Source organism: Condylura cristata, unplaced genomic scaffold, assembly GCF_000260355.1.
Source record: "Condylura cristata isolate star-nosed mole 26May11 unplaced genomic scaffold, ConCri1.0 scaffold00030, whole genome shotgun sequence".
Lineage (NCBI taxonomy): Eukaryota > Metazoa > Chordata > Mammalia > Eulipotyphla > Talpidae > Condylura > Condylura cristata.
The window spans coordinates 16,889,795-16,910,971 of record NW_004567131.1 but is presented as its reverse complement, the minus strand read 5'-3'; the positions used below and the strand labels follow the sequence as shown (position 1 = coordinate 16,910,971).

At 40.8% G+C, this 21,177-nt stretch overlaps 1 protein-coding gene across 2 annotated transcripts in view; it reads left to right on the top strand.

Moving 5' to 3' along the window:
• The window catches only part of UPF2 (UPF2 regulator of nonsense transcripts homolog (yeast)), a 90,210-nt gene extending 79,155 nt beyond the window's left edge, over positions 1-11,055 (top strand). For both annotated transcript variants that reach the window (XM_012731388.1, XM_004691246.2), the window contains exons 20-22: positions 2,978-3,119; positions 4,274-4,394; positions 9,771-11,055. In XM_012731388.1, coding sequence (XP_012586842.1) covers positions 2,978-3,119; positions 4,274-4,394; positions 9,771-9,780 — 273 coding nt within the window. In that variant the 3' untranslated portion in view covers positions 9,781-11,055. The remainder of the gene's footprint in view (positions 1-2,977; positions 3,120-4,273; positions 4,395-9,770) is intronic.
• The last annotated feature ends 10,122 nt before the right edge of the window (positions 11,056-21,177 follow it).

Genomic DNA, 21,177 nt, shown 5'->3' with positions numbered 1-21,177 from the left:
TTATTTATTTATTTTTTTTTTAAGATTTATTTATTTGTGCATACAGAACTGGGGTACAGGCTAGAGGCTCAGGGGCAGCGAAAGGCTTCACCAGAGACAGAATGGGAGCAGAACAGGCAGATCGACAAAGTACACTGCTGAGGGGAGCAGCGGGCAGGTCAGGAGAGGTCTGCCACACCATGTGGTCACCTCCAGGGCAGGTGGGGATTGAACTCGTGCAGAGGTGTCTAGCTTCTTAGTGTTGTGCTTTAACCCGCTGCGCCACCAGGGAGGGCCAAAAGAGCATTCTTAAATGACTTGCTGGGTTAGTCTAATAATGGATAGGACTGAGGCATGAACCCCGTCTGCCTGACTACAAAAATCCCTATTTTTGACTACTCTGCAGCACTGTCTTGACAAGTATATATTTCATTGAAAGAACTGATCATAATGTGGAATTGGAAAAGTTTGGGGAAAGGGCAAAAAAATAATTCATAATTATGGAAGGAGAAAAAATTGACCACCATCAGGCCATATACATTAGGATTTAGAAATAAACAGCCCACAATCTGCAATTTCTAAAGGTGATGTTGTTGAAAAGAATGAGGAATTACTCTTTTAGAAGACTGTTAAAAGCAGTAAAACGAAGGAAGGTGAGCCCACTGCCTTGTGGAGAGATTATGGAACAAACAAGTCTCTTTCCTTTTTATCAGGAAGGAAGATTTTAACGTGGAAGGGTAAATTAAAGATTGGGTAAAATTACATAGTTTCAAAGGGATAATTTATCTATTTTAAATTTCCAGTCTTCAGGCATACAAATTATATCCTTGAAGACCAAAAGAACTTACATGCATGGTTGTAGAGCAGTTGTCATTAAACTTAGAAAAGCCTTAGAGAATGGCAACAGTAGTTAAAAAGATTCACAGTGGGCAAGTATTTCCCTTTTGAAGAACATGGAAAGTCATTCTGAAAGCTGTAAACTAGTAAACTTGGTGTCAATTTTTAGTGCAGTTCTAGGTTGAGTGTTAATACAGGTAATTTTAGTCATTAAGAAGGTGAAAATGTTATTACACACATTAGAACAGTTAAAGTAAAAACCAGATCAAACATTGGCAGTGTGTGAAGGAGCTGACAATGCTCGTAGATAGCAAAATGGTGCAACCTCTTTGGAAAAGTTTGGCAGTTTCTTAGCTAGTAAATCACACCATATATTCTCAGCATTTCCCATTTCTTCATTTAAGTAAATTTTAAAAAATCCACACAAATATTTGTACATGAAAGTACAACTATATTTTAATACCCCCAAACTAGAAACAGCTGAAATGCTATCAGTAAGTGACTAGTAAAACAAAACTGCTGTGTAGTCATGCCAGGACTACTAGTGTACTATTAAAGAAATAAACTGTTGATACATATGACAACACAGGTATATGTCAAATCATTCTAAGCAGGGACTAAAGTAAAATTTTTGTACTAGACAAAATATGGTGAATGTTAGGTGATTCGATTTATGTAAAATTTTAGAAAGTGAAAACCAGTAATGGCAAGAAGTAATAAGCAGTTCCCTGGGGCTGAGATAGAGGAAGAGATCAGCTTACTGTATTTCAGAAGAACTTTTTAGAAGTTCTTATGTTGTTCTGTGGTGAGAATTTCTTAAATGTAATGGTATTTCAAAATTCATCAAAATGTACATTTTAAGTGTGTTAATTGTGTTTGAAGTACACACCACGAAGACTTTTGTATTTTAAAGGTGGTTTTGAGCTTACAAAATAGAAAGTAATCATTGGAAGTAGTCCATACTAGACTACGACGAGCAGGTCCTGTTAAACTCAGTTCACTGGGAGAAGGAGCAGGAGGTCTCCTCCCTTTTACCGATTACTAGTGGCTTAGTGCTACCTTATATATATTTTTGTCAATACATGAAATATTTAATTATCTGCCTATAAAACAGGTATTTGGGTTATAGGTAGTGTCACACACAATGTTTTTCACAATAGTGTATCTAGCCTGGTGCATTTAGTGTTTGGAGTACTACATTTTAAGAGGCGCATACACTATGAAAGTGCATCATAAAAGAGGACACCAAGTGGGGACATCTGAGATAACACAAAGAAGCAGATTGTCCAGTCATACTCAAAAGAATCAGAACTTATGCAGCATTAAATCTTGTTACTAACTTCAAGGACAAAAACACAGGTCAAATGGAGGTCTAGGATCACAAGCACATTCTCAAGTCCATTCTTTTCATATCAGACATGCCTTTTGCCCAGAATAGTAGACGGGGTCTTACATGAGGTGCACAGGTTATATTCACAGAGAATTTAGGTCCTGAGACAGCTCCATTTTCTAATTAGCTACATTGCTTGCTTAATTTCCAGGGAACCCAGTACCCATACATTTTGTAGATTTATCTAGGTTTATTTACCTTATGCAATCCTAAACTGAGGACATTCTGCTAAAAACAAACATTCCAAAGATAAGAACGCTGTCTAATAACAGAGAAATAGGTCTCCAGGTCAGTTGCTTAGCTCTTCCTCCTTTCCAGTGTTGTAGCTATTTTTAGAAAATGAAAGACCATTAGTAGGGAGGACTAGATTTTTTGTTTGTTTGTTTAGGAAGGCAAATCTGGTTCTAGGTGATAGAAATGAAAAGGATGCATATTATAGCATGCTGTAGAATGGTCTTTCTGATAATTGTCACACATGATAGAGTGTAGAGGGTGGAAAATGATCTTGTTGCTGGATGTGTGCTTCCAAACAGGGTGCCAAAAGGAGAAGCTTCTACTTAAGCGCTTTCTCATTCTGTGCCAATGGATGTGTCTCTATCAGAGCAATGCCACTGTCATTTATGCTCTTAGAATGATACTCTTTAAAGCACAGCAAAGGAGTGACATTTTCCTAAGCTAGTTTAATTCTACACACCATTTCATTTGAAGTATTTTTTCCCTCTATTTTCTCAAGCCATTTTCAATCCCTTGTTTGTTTTTTTTTCCCCTCAGTTCAAGATCCTAAATGTGCCCATGTCCTCCCAACTTGCTGCAAATCATTGGAACCAGCAACAGGCAGAACAGGAAGAGAGAATGAGAATGAAAAAGCTCACACTAGATATCAATGAACGGCAAGAACAGGAAGATTATCAAGGTATAAAGTCACTTATAAAACAGAAGTGGAAGAGTGCATGCCTTTGGAGTTTTTTAAGTATAGGAAAAGTTGTTATTCTACCCTCTCATGTATTTAGCCAAGCAGTTGGTTATTTTTTTTTTATCCCAGTTTTTTTCTCTTTGTATTTGTAAAGTAGCAAGAATGTAATTTGTACTGTTTCCTGCTAACTCCGTACTTCAGTTAAACTCCATACTGTTAGAACTATATTTGTAAGTGAAATAATAATTTTTAGTTGCCTCATGATGCTACTACTGAGCAAATTAACTCAATAAGCATTTACTATTCCATTTTCATCTGTTTCAAAATCCATCTTAGGGACCACATGCTCCTTCGGATTTGATGGCATACTTATGTTTAGGGTTCTGATTTCATGCAAATATAACCAGCACTCTTGGATTAGCTGAAACCTCTTGTATAAGTCCACAAATGCCTCTTAGCCTGTTTTCTGATATTCCTGCAGATTTTAGAGCCATAATGGATTTTAGAGCCATAATGGATTTGTTTATATAGCACTTACTGACAAACTGCTTTTTGTGCAAGAGATCATTGTGAAATATATGTGAATTTCTGTTTTTTTAATTCCTCTTCTCATCTAGTTGATACCCAGCATTTTAAATCATAAATGATGTTATTTGTTATTAAATAGCTATATATATGAAATGGCTAACATTATATAAGTACTTACTGTGGGCTAGATAATTTTTCCCCCTAAAGCATGACAGTTCTGAAAGATAAATTTTTATTATCCCTATTTCACATTTGGGAAACTGAACTGAAAGCCCCATAACCATCAAGTGGCAGAGCTGGGACTTGACAACCAGTACTGTTTAAACGTGTGCTCATAGCTAATGCACTACACTGCTGCTTTTACTGTTTTACTGCTTCACAAGACATATAGTAACCAAATCAACAATAAGGGGAACATTGGATATTAAATGATATTAAAAAGCATTTCTCATTTCCTGATGTGCTTTTGAAGCACTTTCTTGATCATTTTAGTCTGTGTAATGGTGATTTCCTTTAATCAGCAACCTGCCAGAACTGATAAACCTGATCTTCCTGGGACCTTATGTTCTCCACAGGGGGAGTGCTCTTACCAGTGTTCACCTTTTCTGTTTTGCTCCCAATTACAGAGATGTTGCAGTCTCTTGCACAACGCCCAGCTCCAGCAAACACCAATCGGGAGAGAAGGCCTCGATACCAACATCCAAAGGGAGCACCTAATGCGGATCTAATCTTTAAGACTGGTGGGAGGTAGGGCCTTCTCTCTTTTTTCCCCATAAGCTGTGTTCATGTGAATAAATTATTTAGTTAGATTATATGTACTGATAAAGACCCAAGGTATAAACAAAATGGAAAAATCTTAAAGTTGTAGATATTTGAAAGAAGAAAATCTATTTATAACATAAAGTAAAAACAGAAATCTTGTTTTAGCCACACAGGCCTTGACTTTATTCTCTCTGTGTGGACTTTTTTAAATTTAATTTTGTCTTTTGCATTTATAAAGAGGGATAATTCTAGATTTGTTTGTTAGAAATCCTAAGTTCTTTCAGATCAGTGTTACATAGTCTAAAATGTCGATAAAAGTTCAAAACCTGTTTGTTAGATATCCAGATACGCAGGTTTAATTTGCTTTGAGATAAATTTGTGTGCCTTTTTTAAACTTTTAAAATGTCCTGCTGAGCTTTATGACAGTTGTACTGAAACCTAGTTAAAATTATAATTAAAACTCTATAAGAAATTTTAAAATGAAGATGTTTCCTAATCAGACTACATTGATCTTTTTTTTTTTTGTTCATTTAAAGTTCTTCTGGAACCTTATCGAAAGACCCATACCATCCACTCAATTTTTTTCTGTGTGGTTGGGTTATAATCAAAAGTAACAGCAGTTTGCTGCTCTTTCTGATCTCAGTTAAGTGTTAGTGTGTGGATGTACAGCAGCCCCAAGACACCTTGTCGGGGCAGGTGAGGAGCTGTAGAATGGAGTAAATTAGGATGGGAGCAGCAGGATGAGTTTGTTGTTCAGAAGAGTAGTATTGGAGAAAATGTTGCTGCTGAGACCTTTGTCTTTACTCAGTAAAATACTTCTGTGTTTTTGATAACATTTTCTTTGAGCTATGTGCTCAAGTAACTAATCAAGTTGCAGTTAGATACTTTGTTATGATAATTTGGAGATCCGTTTTCCTACCTGTTGAGTATAATTTTTGTGGAAATTCAAGTTAATTATATATAAACCCATCTAATCAGGTATAATAAGATAACAGATTATTTTTCATGCTCTAAACTTTATAGTTTTCTAATAAAACTTTTTATTGCTGCTGAGCTATAGAACCTAGGTAGATTAACAGACCATGACAATTTTAGCTTTCTCTTTTTATATTTTCTTAGAGTAACTTGCTTAGAGTAACTCTTACAGTGTTCGTGATAGTATCTGTTACCTCTTACCTCACTGTTAAGAGAATAGAACTATTAGGATATGTTTATCTTGAAGTTTGCCATCAGCTTCACCTGTCCATGCAACTTAACATCTCTGACCAGCATTGTTTCTATTAATGCCTTCTCCATTCAGATATTGCCAATTGTAATATTTCAGCTTAATTTTTAAATATTGAATAACTTGCCTGAATCAGAAAGTGTGAAGTTTGATACATCACTGATACTTGAAGTAGGACTTGCTAACCTTTGGTGTGCATTCTTCTGGCACTTACCAATAAGTTCAGTCCAGTTCAAAATTTGCAGAAGACAGCGTCCTTAATCTTAATAGTCTGGAGGAAAAGTCAGGTATTGAAAGAATTAAAATCAGGTGCTTGAAAGGACTATTCTGCCAAAGTCATTATTTATTTTAAGAAAATATTGATTGACTCTATAGAATACCAAGCATTTTTAAGGCGGTAGGGAATAAAAATATGGGAAAACAGATGTGTAAACTAACATATACTTAAATAGATACATATATTTACACAAGAGTTCCTTTGTTACCAGTTATTCAATCATTTTCAACATTTTTATTGTTAACTTAAGGTTTCTCTTTCCTCCCTCTAACACTCCTCTCCTTCCTCCACCCCAGTCAGTGAAATTTAAAAAAATTAAATAGGTTTGCTTGCTTTTTTCCTTTCCACTGTAGTCTGCTGCCTCCCTGTACCATTTAACCAGAATTGCTTTCACTGCCTTCACCCCGGCCCTCTTCTGCCTCCTCCTGTTTCCTTTAGTTACTTTTAGTGTGTCAGCAGTGCTTAACATGTGGACCATCCTCTCTCTTACTGTACTTCTTTCCCTTGACTTCTGTGGCTCTTTTGTGTTCTACTCTTTCTTTTCTCCCTTGCCTCCTGACTTTAAAGATATTTGCTTCTGTTTGGCGGCACTCTGACCCTCAGGGTTGGTCCTAGGCCCTCCTCTCTCACTCTACTCTCTCCACACACGGAGAAGTTACTATCCACATGGTATCTCCAGCCCAGGTAGTGCATTTGGTTTTCGACTTGATAGCCGGCGATCTCCAAGGAGCTACCTAGATGTCTCACAGAAACATACACTTCGATGGGTCTCCAGCCTTCAAGCCTCACTTCTCTTTCTGGGCAATGAATGGATCCCCTCCAGTTGTCCAAAACTAGAAAAGATAGTGTTATTTTCGACTGTCAGCTTCCCTTCAATTTACATGTCACATTAATTAAATATTCTCTGATTCTACTACTAAACAACTCTCACTCTTACCCATTTTAGTTCCTCTCCCACAGCAAAGATTCTAGACCAATCTCATCATTCCTCATTTGGATTACTGCCAGCAGCATCCTGGTTTACTTATCGGTTTCCAGTTTCAAGCTTTTCTAATTCACTTTTTCTGCTGCACCTTCAGTGTTCTCATACGCAAATCTCTTTCTTTTGTGTGAGACCTTCTGCTTAAAATCTTCCAGTGGCTCCTCATGTAAGATAAAGTGCAAACTCCTCCATAGGTCAACATATTACTGCACATAGGGATGTCGACTGATGCTTACTGATCTCATCTGCTCTTCTTTGCCTCCTCCCAACCAGGTTGGCCTTTTATTAAGTTCTTTTTGCCTCCCTCTGTTAGGTACCCTTTAGTACCTATCCCCCCCAAAGAATTCCTGCTCTTCTGTCAGGTCTCACCTCGATATTCTAAAGCCTGAGCTAAGCCACAGCATACGTGTGCCCTGACCTCCTGTATCCCACAGACTGTCCAACTCAGTCCCTGCTCAGTTTCTCTCCATCCCCCCTGAGGCTGAAAACTGAGGGCAGGGTTTCTGCAGTGGTTCTTTTTCCATTGTTTCTGCTCCCAAACTCATAGCACATGAGATGATCAGCAAGTATTTCTTAAATGGACAAAAGGAACTTTTAAAAACTGTGTTGTCATTTAATAAACTTTCATCCTGTGTTCTGCTTCCTTGCTCTTCTTTCTTGTTCCCTCCTTTTATGAGAATCCCAGTTCTAGTGAGCTGTTTCTCCCTGTTTTAAATCTCTCAAAATTACAACTTGGGGGAAAAAAAACCATTTGTTCTTAAAAATGGTTTCTGCTATAAACTATTGTGGTACTTTCAGAGCCACTGTTCTTAAAATGCATGTATGCAGGAGAGGACAAACAAGTGTGTCAGCGTGGGTTTTTGACCCTTCAGGGGACCAGATTTTCTTTTCCACTTTCTAAACTTAAATTTTAAGTCAAAATTGGCAGTATTTTGAATAAATCATTTGATGGCTAGAGCTTCCTGATGGTTTATGCCTCTTTATTTTCTCTTATTTTTAATGCTTGGCCAAACTAAATTAAAGATGTGTATCTGGAGGCAGTGGTTCATCAACTATCTTAGAATATGCTGAATTGTGAATTCTTATACACAAGAGAGAAAACAAAATTCTATTAGTGGAGTCAAAAACTTTTCCATTTTGGCTCTTAACTTGGCTAGTGTTCTTCCCCCACTGCCCCCATTATTAGTATTGTTGACATTATGTGTCAGATAAAGGAAAATTTGAAAACTGTGAAAGTAATTTAAAGTTATTCTTGTTGATTTTGGTAATCCATAACTGTATTACTATAATAATTACAAGCATTAATTACAGTGTTTGTTTTTTTTCCTCCTTATGAGAGATCCTTGAAATTTCAGCCCTTCTCACTAAGGAGTTGATGCACTAACAAATTATAAGCATTTGCTTTTGAGTCTAAAGAACAGCAGCACTCTAAATAATTTTCCAGGACTCCTGTAATGCAGAACCTGGTGGCTTTCTACTCTTTCAGTATTGAACGGAACTATGAAACTTAACATCATTGGCAAATGTTAATACTAATATGGTTGATATGCTGCCAATTCCTATGGATTATAACAGTGCTTCTTAGACTTTAAAATATGTATTTTAATCATTTAACTCTTAGCCGTTTGTTCTGATTCTTTTTTTTTTTTCCACTTTGATAGCCATTTCTGATTCATTTTTAACAAGCTCCCAGGTGATATCAAAGTTACTGGAACATGGGCCACACTTTTAGACGTTTTTTAACCATCTTAGGAGAATTTTATTAGATGTTGTCATACATCCTTTTTATAAAAGAGTGGTGTTTTGTTATGAAATAGAGACCTTTCTAGAGCATTTAATCCTAAGGATATATTGTCTCTTTCAATTTTCAGATTTTCAAATCTTTCAAAATAACTTAACTGTATAAACCAACCAAGTGACACCCTACACGTTCATCACTACTATGTGTCTTTTTTATTCAACACTGTGAACATACTCTTCCTGTCATTCACTGCATTCACTGAAGTATTCTGTTTTATGCGACTGCTTGTCTTGACTTCCAGATGAGATGCTTTGCCTTCTCCTTCTCTCAGGAAATACTTTGTTATTGACCTTTTTTCCACTTAGTTTGGTTTTGCTTATATTTTACTGTTTGAAATCTTGCTAATTTAACTTACCTTGTGAGTACTTGTATTAGTTTGCTAGAGTTGCTGTAACAAAGTCCCACAGACTGGGGGACTTAAAGAAAGGAACAGTATTGTCTCACAGTTCTGGAAGTTGGAAATCCAAGGTCAGAGTGTCAGCTAGGTTGGTGACTTCTGAGAGCTATCAAGGAGACTCTGTTCCATGCTTTGCTCCTAGCTTCTGTTTGCCAGAAATCTTGGGTATTCTTTTACTTTTGCAGCACAATCTGATCTGTTTTCATCTTCATGTGGCATTCCTTGTATGTGTGTGTATGTGTTTTTACAGTGTATGTTTTATAGAAATAGACTGGAGTAGGGTCTTGCTACTACAGTATGACCTCATCTGACTTAATCACATCTGCAGTGACCCTGTTTCCATATAAAGTAACATTCTTGAGCTTCTGAGACTTGTACTTCAACACAGCAATTTTGGGAGTATACAAGTCAACCATAGTACAAACCATTAATTTGCAGCATCTTAGAGATTAAGGAAAGTTAGCAGGACAGGGCCACCCCTTCCGTCACCATCAGAATTGCTATTTTTAGTGTCCATACTTTTGTTTGTCTCAGTCCGTAGAGTTCATGTACTCCTCTCAAAGCACTAGCTCATCTGGAGACAGCCATAAGCAGCAGTCCATGGTGTTTAGGTGGCCCTTCTTGCTGGAGCTTTGTCCTTAGCACTAGTTCTTTAACATTGCCCTGTTTGTGCCTTTAGGAGACGTTGATCCAGCAGCACGTGTCATTTCATTAGGTCCTGTATCTGATGTTGTGGATAGTGGAGTCCTCCAGCAATTGAATGAGAGCAGTGGACACATCTCAGCATGTCGGTCTAGAGAGTTGCGAATCTAAACCTGGGACAGGCTGGGGCCATGAGGCGGAAACAGCAGCCTCTGCCAACACCGGAACAAGCCAACGCTTCCAGATAAGGCATACGGCCTTTTGTAATGGAAATCACGTGAGGGTTAATCTTCTCTTGAGAATGGCAGTCAAGAAATGAGACGGTTGACTTGACTACTGAGCAGTTACACCCAGAAGAGCGTCAATGAGATGATTGAGCCGGAGAAGAAATGGTTGTAATGGTAATGGTTTGGGGGAAATGAACTTGAGTTTTAAACTTGATTTGAGTTACAGTGTCTCTGAATTGAACATCCCATGTTGGAAGAAGATACATATGGGGGCTCCAGGACTACAGTAGAAAAGTATAGAGCAAGCAGTAAAACCTTCTAGTAAAAACTTACATGCAGGACAACAAAATGATGAAAGATATCCAAATACCAGATAATCCACCAGGAAGGCTTTTGTTAGGAATTTGTTTCAAGAGGAACAAGGGATGAGGGAGAACAATCAGTTTTATCCATCAGAGTCAGTACTATAAAATTGCCTATTAGGGTAAAAGGAAAATGTGAAGACTATTAGTATCCAAAGAGCATGAAGTCAGATGCTTAGGGAAGTCTGATACCAGCCTAAGAATAGGGAGAGTTGAGCCCATTGTAAGTATCATTGAAAACAAACAGCGTGCCAGTCAGCATGTCACAGACGATGGACGAAGGACAACAGAAGTGGATCAGAAGATTTTGTTGACCTTCATGGGTTTACAGCCTCTGTCTCTAAACAAAGTATGGAAACAGTAGAGCTTTGATTTTGCTTTTGCTTTGTTTTTGTTTCGTTTTGTTTTGTTTTGACCCCCACTGAATAGAAATGAGGGTTCTTAGTCTGTTTCTGGCAGTTTGTTAATTTATTAGGATAGTTGCCTTTCCTTTGCTTTCCAATAGGCGTAGTAAATTTAGTTAAAGAACACATCTGTATGCTACAACTTGATTACATCTTTTTTCTGGCTGTTTTGCATTTTTTTCTTTTACCATGTTTCAGTTTCTGCATGTAGAATTAAATAAAAAACAAAACTTGTAAAGTTGTAACATTTCACATGGAAATGCTGCCCGATCTTCACCAGCTTCAAAAATCTGACCTTTGCCGATGCTGCAATAAAGTGTTGTAATTTAGATTTGGCATGATTGTGTTTTATTTGATTTGGGTGTTGAAAACCTATTAGATGGGCGAGTCATTATCATCCAAGGTCATCTCCAAGCTTTATAAAATAGTTTCAGGGACAATTTCTTTAGCATTTTGCTGTGTTGATATTGCTTGCACTTTTGCATTCTTTTCCTGAGTACCTGAGTTAATGTGGGCCTGCATAAAAAGTGTGTGGAGCCCATTAGAATAACCATTTTTTTAAAGATTTATTTATTTATGCATACAGAACTGGGGTACAGGCCAGAGTTGCAGGGGGCAGTGAGAGGATTCACCAGAGACAGAGGCGGGAGCAGAACAGGCAGATTGACAAAGTACACTGCTGAGGAGAATAGCAGGCAAGACAGAAAAGGTCTGCTGCACCATGTGGGTCACTTCCCCAGCTGGGGATAGAACTCGTGCTGAAGTGGCTACAGCTAACTTCGTAGTGCTGTGCTTTGACCCGGTGCTCCACCAGGGAGGGCCCAGAATAAACGTTTTTAACATGGGCTTGAATTTGGTTGAAATGGACCAGATGGGCATAACATCGTCCAGCAGAAGGCAGTGGTTACAACTCATATGGGCAGCAGGGCTGATGGAAGCCTCTCGGGCTGGCAACAGAAAGCAGCTGCAAGAATCATTTTCAGTTTCTTTCTAGTGGTTAATTGCTGCGCTAACAGTCCAAAAGAAATGATTGTAATCACCATTATTAAAATTTCTAAAATTCAGCTCTGAGAGTCAGCGCCAATAGAATTTGAACAGAAATAGACATCAGAAAAAGAATTCCCAAACTGCCCTTAATTCTATTAACCCAATTTCCAGCCCTCATTGCCCTCTTTATTGCTGACCTGTATCCTACTATTTGCTCTTCTGGATTGGGGAGGAATAGTTCTGACATTACTATATTCAAAGTTTTGAACTATTAGAGAGAAGGATAATTCTGTGGCTCGTGTGCATGAATATGTGAAAGGTGGCTGTGCCGTGGTGATTCTTCATTCCCCTTTTACCTTCCCTCTAGACAGAGGAAAGTCACTAGCAGGTGTGACGTGTTTTGAGAACTACACAGTAGACCAGAGAAGATGTTTGCAGCGTCGGTCCTTGGCTCAAGGACAGCACCACCACACAGACTTGCAGACACCCTCTCATGTGGAGCTTCGCTTTCCTCGTTTTCGTCACCTGTGCTCACTGTCGTCTGCAAATGCTGCAAACTGTAAATACTAAGTTTTTTTTTTTTTTAAGGTTTTAAGTTTATGCATTTAAGAACTGGGGTACAGGCCAGACGTGTGGGTGGGGGAGGTGAGAGGATTCACCATAGACAAGAGTGGGGAGCAGAACAGGCAGATTGAAGTACAGTGCTGAGGGAAGCAGAAGGTAGGTCAGGAGAGGTCTGCCATGCCATGTTGGTCCGCTCTCTGGCTGGAAACGAACTCATGCTGCAGTAGCTGTGGACAACCCCACAGTGCTGAGACAACCCATTGCATTACCAAGGAGGGCCCTGTAAATACTAAGGCATTTTTTGAGAGACCACATTCATAGAACTTACTATATGTTGTTATAGTGTAATATAATAACTTTTATTAATGTTAACTGTGCTTAATTTATAAGTTCAACTTCTCATAAGTACATTTGGGTAAGATAAAGCATGTTGTAGGTGGATTCAGTATTATCCCTGGTTTCAGGACCTATGGTGGCTCTTGTAAAAGTATTTCCTGTGGATAAGGGGAGACTGTTGTACTGATGATTAAAAGAGCCTGTTACCCACCAAGCAGTTTACTTATATTTTTAAAAATAATGACTATGCTGCTTGTGACTGTCAGTCTTCTTGGCTTTTCCCTCAGTGTTCCACCAAAAGCAAGCAGATGTTAATAAATCTAGCTGCCACACTTCTTCCTTTGATTCTCTGGGGGACTGATAAGCCAAAAAGAACTGGGGATCCCTGCCCAAGTGAGTCCTTCCCTGCACTGCCTCACAAGAGCTGCCCTGGCCCTCACCCTGGCCTCCTCCACCTGCAGTCATTACACATTGGACTTGGGGAAAGCAGACTGCTAGAGAAAGGATAGCAAAATAAAAATTCTGAAAAGAGCTGAACAAGGAACAAGAGTAGAAAAGAATAAAATCACATCAGCAAGACCCAGAAACAAAAGCAGCAGTCCTGCTACAAACCTTGGGGAGGCCTGGAAACCTTAGTGTTGACCCTGGAATGCTTGGAATGTTACTACTACCGGAGGCCCTCAACTTGCAGATGAAGAGTCCTCTTGAGAGGTGTGGTGACTTTGCACCATTCCCCAGAGTCAGCAGTCACGGTGGTGCTAGGATTCCTGTGATGCAAGGATCCTAAAACGGACATGAGATTGGGTTTTATAAACAACTAAATATTGTCAGAACTCTTGTGTACTGTTTTCTGCATGTCATCTGTGTTCTTCCTTGCTGTCTTAGTCAACCAGGTGGCCATCAGAGTACTACAGACAGCCTGCTTAACAGCAGGCATTTATATTTCAAGGCTGGGAGTCCTGGCTGAACATCATCTGTTACTGAGAGACTGGCTTGGGCCATCTGCCTCACTATGTCCTCTCACAGCCTTTGCTGGTCACATCCTTGCCATCCTTCTTCTATGGTTTTGTTGGTCTAGGGCCCACTCTCCTCATTCCATCATAGTAAACTGCTTAAAGGTCCCGTTTCCAATGTCATCACAATGGACTTTACACTACAACATACAAACTGAGGGCTTGAGGGGGTTGGGGGCATAGATAAGCTCATACCAATAAATAGTGACTGGCAACAGCTCCCAATTTTTATGTTTGGCAGCTACGGAGACCACTTGATAGACTGCAACCAAATTGACATGCACAGAACTGCTGTTAGAGTGCTTGTAACGTGCTGGTTCTCTCGCCACCCAGCTTCTCTGTGCTAGATACAACCATGGATACAGAGCTAAAACAGGCTCTGCCTTAAAGAGCTCCGCCCTTCAAGAGTGTAGTATGAATATGAACTTCAAACCCAGATCACTCTCATAACTTTAAATTACAGGCTAGGCTGTCCGCAGGAAAATGTGACTGAGTGGCAGTGGACATGCACCATGAAGGTGATAGCCAAGACCTAGTACCTGTTTCCTTGTCAAGTCAAGAAAGTGTCCCCATCTCCCCAGAGGTCACTGGTCATTGAAATTCAGGCATAAATCTTCTATTTTCTTTTTTTCCCCCCTGTATGCCTTGTCCTTTCCCAGTGACAAAGAGTTGATGGTTTACTTGACTATTAAGGAGTAATGCTCAGTGATCCTATATCACATCAAAAACTTCACAGCAGCTTGTGAGTCCTGCAGTGACCCCAGACAAGGACAGTGTCCCTAGACAAGACTGCTGGGTCAGACCACTCAGAATTTTTTCCATGGTTCAGTGTGGGTAGGGATCAGAACTGACAAGATCCCAGGATAAGCTTTGCTATAGACAGGGATCTTGGGAACCCCACAGGAATGTACTCCAAAGTCATCTTCAGATTGAAGGTGAGATTTCTGCTGGGCTTTCTTGAGGGGGTATTGAAAGGAAGAAGGAAGCAAAAGAAAGTGATATGAGAAAGCAGAGATGTACCTTAATCAGCCTCGCCCATATCCTAGTGTCCCTCGCACACGCATGTGGGGGTTGGTTTTCAAACCCCTGCGTCCAGGTTAACTCTGGACTTGTGTGTACAGGGCCTATTGATTAGACCTTGAAAATATGAGGCATAGGAGGGATAGCTACTTCCTCCAGTAATTTATAACTGTCAGCCACACGTGGAATGTGCAGTCTCGCAGGCCAGCACGGACTGATGCTCCTTTCTGTGACCCCAGCATGACAGTCCTGGCTGAGGAGCTGGCCAAAGCCGATGGCATTCTGGCCCTAACCTGAGCCTTGTTGAACTCATTTTGTACAGTGAATCAAATTAGCAATTTTCCAGGGCATTTGTGAAAGTAAACTAAAAAGCATTGATTCAACACCTGTAGTGCTAGGCTGTGGCAACATCACAGCGGTATACAAAGCAAAGTCCTGCACTGAGAAGCTTACATTCTAGGAGGGGAAGCATGTAGTAATAACCTAGAAAAATAGCAGAGATAAACTATAATGGAGACTGACACACTGAAGGCCTTTCTCTGGGAGCGTTGTTGGTCATGGCCTTCAGCTCCTGGGGTGGGCTCAGCTGCAGACACTGCTGGTGGTGGCCAGGGGGAGACCCACAGGTAAAGATTGATCAGTGCAGGAGGATGACGTCCTGGACATCCTTGGGTCTGCATCACAGCCAGCTTGCCCTTCTTCCAACCCCCTCTTGCAGTTGTTGATCCCAAGGGTGCTCTCTAATATACTAAGACTCACTTAGGGTCCACTCTCCTGGGACCAGCCTCCAGCCCCATGCTGTGCTGAGTGAGGGGCTGGGATGAGCAAGGTCCTGAAGTTGGGCCTGTAGGCAGGAAATCCTCCCTTTAGAGAGGGCTCAGCCAAGACCCGAGTGACAAGGCCTCGCTCTTTGAAGGCAAGGAAGCACATTCCAGATGGGGGTATCCGGGAAGCAAGGCTGAGGAACTGAGAGAAAAACCCAGTGGGAAATAGAGGAAGAAAGAAGAGCTTTGAGAAACAAAGCTTGGAGAGGACTTTATAAGCCAGAATAAGAAGTTTGGGTTTTCTGTTAGCTTGTGATACCATTGATGTGATAGGATTTTAAAGGATTACTCTGGCTGTGAAATGGAAAGCAGATTGTAGAAGCTAAAGTAGAACTGATGAGACTTGAGAGGGTTATGGCAGAAGCCTGGATGAGAGACGGATGGGGGTAATGGTGGAGGTGAAACAGGTTAAAGATTCATTTTCCCAAGTCGAACTGAGGATTTGATGGATTAGAATAGTGGTGTAGGAGGAGTGGATGAAGGAACTGTGGGTCCTGTCCTGAGCATTGGATGAATGGAGTTTAGGGGGTGTCATTTATACCTTTATGGTGAGTGATGGTCCCACTTCCTCCCTTGGAGGAGTTTGCAAAGCCCAGCACCATATCTATTGTTTGTCCCAGCTGCCAGTGAAAATGGCCACTACCAAATCACCCAGATTCTGGAGAAGTCCTCTCGGTAGGTGGGTAGGTAAAGAAAGGCCTTGGCTGGAGCTCCTGTTGCCTTGGGAAAGGGAAAGGGAAAGGAAGCACCAGAAGGGAGAGAGGGCTGCTCTTCTCCAGAACTGCTATTCATAGGAAAAGCTTTTAGTGTTCAGCCCCTGCCTTTCTTCTTCAGCCCTTGGGCCTGGTCCTAGGCTTGAGGAAGGTGAGATGGGGGGACACTCCCTATAGGGGCCCTACTGAAGAGGGCTGACTGTAAACTGATCACTTCCTCTCTTCTGCCTGACCTGGATTTTCCTTTCCTTTTAATTTGACTTCTGTTTGTTTGCTTTGCATGGTTTCTGAGGCACTTGGAGAAACAACAGAGGTGGCCCAGGCTGAGTGGCTGTGATCCTTGCACACCTGTGTCAGTAGCAACAGCTACTGCCCATCCCAGAGGCCCAGGCTTCACTCAGGAACCCTTGAAGTTTCCAGGGGATCAGCACGTGGCCAACCCCACCCATTTGGGGCCTTCGCCCAACTTTCCCTGCACCTCACTCCCCCATGGCAATGGGGACCAGGAGGAGGTGGTCATTGGCCCACACAACCTCCATTGCAGAAGGTCATCTGTTTCTTCCTCAGAGCCCACCTCTGGGAGGGGTGGAAAATGGGAGATCCTTGGCCACCAGGAGAGTGCTTAGCTCCATAGTGCATGTCCTGCGACTCCAGAGCCTCATCTCTTCCATCGTCAACCACTATATTTACGCAGACTGCCAGCGCTCAGTTCCACTGGCTACAATCTGAGAACAAATAGAGTCAAAAGCATGAAAGCGTGGCAACCAACCCCTTGTGTAACTAGAGTAGGAAATCTAAAAATATACAAATGCCATTTTACTTTTAAGAAACATTTTATCTGGAAATAATTAGAGACTCATCGGCAGTTGTAAAAATAGTAGAGCCCATCAGACTCTTCATCCAGTTTCTGCCAGTGGTGACATGTTCTCTGATGACAGTGCAACATCAAAACCAGGGCATCGCATGAGTGCAGTACTGATAACTAGACACAGCTTCCACTGTTTACAGATGCATTCATGTGCGTGTGTTTCTATACAAGGTGATCCTACATGAAGTCACATGACTTCCACAATCAAGCAGAATGGCTCCATCATCACAAAGGAACTCTGATTGCTAACCCATTCCCCGGTGCATTAGTCAAAGACTTCCAAAGAAACAGACCCAATGGGATACATAGATACACAGAAATAGGTAGGTAAGTAGACAGACATAAAGGAGATTTAAGGATTGTCTTGCAATTATAAAAGCCAATCAGTCCCATGATCTGGAAATAATTACAGAGAAGCAGGACAGCCAGTGGCAATTCATTCCAAGTGTGAAGGCTGAAAGACTAGGAGCACCAGTGTCCAGGGCAGGAGAAGGTAGATATCCCAGCTCAAGCCTTGAGGGCAATTCATGCTTCCTCTGCCTTTTATTTCACTCAGGCCTCAAAGGTTAGGCTGGGGTCCACCCACACCAGGGAGGGCAATCTTTTCTAATTTTTAATTCACGTAAAGTTTCTTTAGGAAACCTCATATACACACCCAGGGACAGTGTTTTTTGTCAGCTGAGCATCCATGGTCTAGACAAATAGATACATAAAATTAATTATCACACCTGAAAATTACTAATCTGGCTTCATCCCTACAATTTTGATATTTTGAGTAATGCTGTATAAACAATCTACTGTTTCGCTCTGTGATGCATGATGCCCTTGAAATCCATTCGTGGTGCACGTTTTTTATTTTTTCACTGCTGAGCAGTAGCCCTATTGTATAGATGTACCACAGTTTATTTAACCACTCACCCATGGAAGGACCTTGGAGTTGTTTCCAAGTTGGATCAATTCTGAGCAGAAATGCTACTGTGAGTATTTGTATGCAGTTGTGTGTGTGTGAGACAGCATACACATAAAATTTATCATCTTAACCATTGTAAGTATAGAATTTATTCTGTGTACAGGTTTTTGTGTGGGTATAAGCTGTCATTTCTCTGGGACAAAAAGCCTAGGGTGCAACTTCTGTATCGCTATTAAGGGCATGTTTAGTTTCACAAGTATATTGTCATACTGTTATCTGGAGTGATTACACCATTTTGCTTTTCCACCAGCCTTGAAAGAGAGATCCAATTTCTCCACATTGTCACCAGCAGTTAGTCTTAGCACTGTTCTTTATTTAACCATCCTCATCAATGTGTAGTAGTCTCTCCTCATGGCTTCATTTTACAACCTTCATGGCTAAAGATGTCGAACAGCTTTTCCTGTGTTCAGGTCCCATCCATCTCTTCCCTGGTGAAATGTCTCTTCATGTCTTTGCTTTCCAAATGTGATGAGACAGGGCTGTCTTTGTGTTTTTAGTGCATTTGTGCCTTTGAGTTTAGAGAAGCTTTATAAAACATCTAACATGGAATGGAGAAAGTTCAGTAAAGACAGTAGGAGTGATGACAAAAATAGTTAGCCCATTTTGATTATAAATGGAGAATTTTTAAAAATCTTCATAAATTCTAGATCCAAGCCATATTATGCTGCTGCAATATGTTTTTCCCACTCTGTAGCTTATCTTTCATTCTTATAACAGTCTTCTTCAGGTAACAAAAGTCCATCTTTAATTTTGGTGAAGTCCATCTTTTTGTCTCCCCACAAATGATCTCTTTGGTGTCATGTCTAAAAAATACAATTCACCTAAGACAAAGATTTTTTTCCATTCTATTTTCCTAAAAGCTTGATGGTTTTACCTTTCACCTTGAAGTTGACATATTTTGAGTTAATTTTGATGTAAGATGTGAGGGTTAGGTGAAGGATATTTTTGGTCTACGGATGTCTAATTGCACCAGTAGCATTTATTGAAGAAGTGATCGTTCCTCCAGTGGATTGTTTCCTCCAGTGGATTGTTTTGGTTCTTCTGTCAAAGGTAAAGACATTGAGTCTATCCCTGGGTTTTCTATTCTATTCTGTCAATCTCTGTGTCTCTCCCTCTACCAACAGTCTGGACTGCTGGAGCTTTCTAGTGAGCCTTGATGGAGGGTAGAGTGATTTCTCCCACTATGGTGTGCTTTGTCAACATTGTTTTAGCTGTTCTTTTTTTTTTTTTTTTTTTTTCCTCATTAGAATAAGCTTGTCTGTTTCTACAAAATATCTCACTGGTATTTGGGTAGGTATGGCATTATTATTTGTGATGCCATTGTGAATGAAATTACTGCTTTCATTTCTAATATTTATAAATGCAGTTGATTTTTTTACATTGGTTTGTATCCTATGGTATTGCTTCATCCTTGAGTTTTGTAGTTATTTTGTGAATTCCTTAGGGTTTTCTTCATGCAGGATCTTGTCATCTGCAAACACAGTTCTCCTTGTTTTCCAATCTAGATGTCTTTTATTTCCCTTTTTTGTCTGATTATACTCATTGGACTCTCAAGTACTATAGTAAGTGAAAGTGGTGGGAGCAGATATTTTTCACTTGTTTGTAATTTTAAGAGAAAGCATTCTGTTTCTCATAGTGCGATATAATATTAATAAAATCACATGCTGACCAAGTAATGGGATCTTGGTTATTGGATGGGTGAGGGCTTCCCAAGGAGAAGAACTGGGAGAATGGGCTCAATGAGGTTTGAAAACGTGTCAGCTGGTGCTGAGAGAGACCAATACTGGTTGGTCAGCTGAAGCAGACAGACTCAGGGTGCTCCCCTGACAAGGTAAATCTCCTCTACCTGCTCACCATAACTGCAGAGGAGCCAGACAGTTTCAAAGGAACCTGAGCCACACAGACTGTGCTCATCCCCCCTCATTCAGGATGTTCCAGGGAAGGAAGCCAGGAGAATTTGTAGAATTTGTTGTAATTTATTTATTTATCCATACAAGAACTGGGGTGTAGGCCGGAGGTGCAGGGGTGAGAGGATTCACCAGAGACAGAGTGGGGAGAACAGGCAGATCTATTGAAATACACTGCTGAGGGCAGCATTGGGCGAGGCAGGAGAGGTCTGCTGTGCCATGTGAGTCAGCACCCTGCAGGGGATTGAACTCCTATTGCAGTGGCTGGCAATAGCTTGATAGCACTGAGATTTTAACCTCTGCTTCACCAAGGAGATCCCAGCATGTGGAATAATTGTCCCAGGATGCCTGGGGCAGCTGCCACCAGTGGTGACACTGAAGCTTCCTGTATTAAAACCTGACTTTCATTTGTGCCTCTCTCTGATTTCACAATTTGTCCAACACTAACTAGGTGCAAGGTATTTTTGAGACATGGCATGGGGTGGGATACACTAACAGTCTTATTCACTAGATGTTAGTGATTCACAACAGAAGGATAAGTGTCAAAACTTCTGAGGGACAGTGTGAGTTCTGGGACGAGAAAGACATAGACCAAGTGTTACAGTTCTGAGGGAAATAATGCATCGTGTGTTTGTCTGCACATATGCAAGTGTGTGTCAGGGGGCAGGTAAGATGGGTATTACATTTAGGGAGGCACAAACATGCCTAACAGGCATATAAAATTTTTACAGGCGACTGGCAGGGACTTTTCTGGACACTGTAGCACAGCCATTTTCCAGCTGCTATGTGGGGGCCCCTCACCTGGGGCTTGTTTCGATGTGGAGTCTGATTCATTGTGTCTGTGAGAGATCTTGAGAGAGTTCTGACAGAGATGAGCTGAGGCTGCAGGCCAGAGGGTCACTGTGAATAGCATGGGCCTACAGGGTATCAGGTATGACTTGGCTAGAGAACTAGGGGAGGAGAGAAGAACTGGAAAAGTAGGTAGCAGCCAGGTTCCAGGCTGAGGAGATTGAACTGTATTTGGAAGGCAACACAAAATACAACCTGTAAAGGTATTTGGGTCATGAAGTGGGCCAAACTGTACTTCAGGGAGATTAGCCTGGAAAATCACTCAATAGAGAGATGGAGCAGGCATAACTGGAGGCAGTGATGTGTTATATATCCATCCATCATCTATCCACCACCCACTAACATTTGTGAGATACATATTGTAGTCCAGACTCTGGGGAAGAAGGCCCACTCTTGTCCT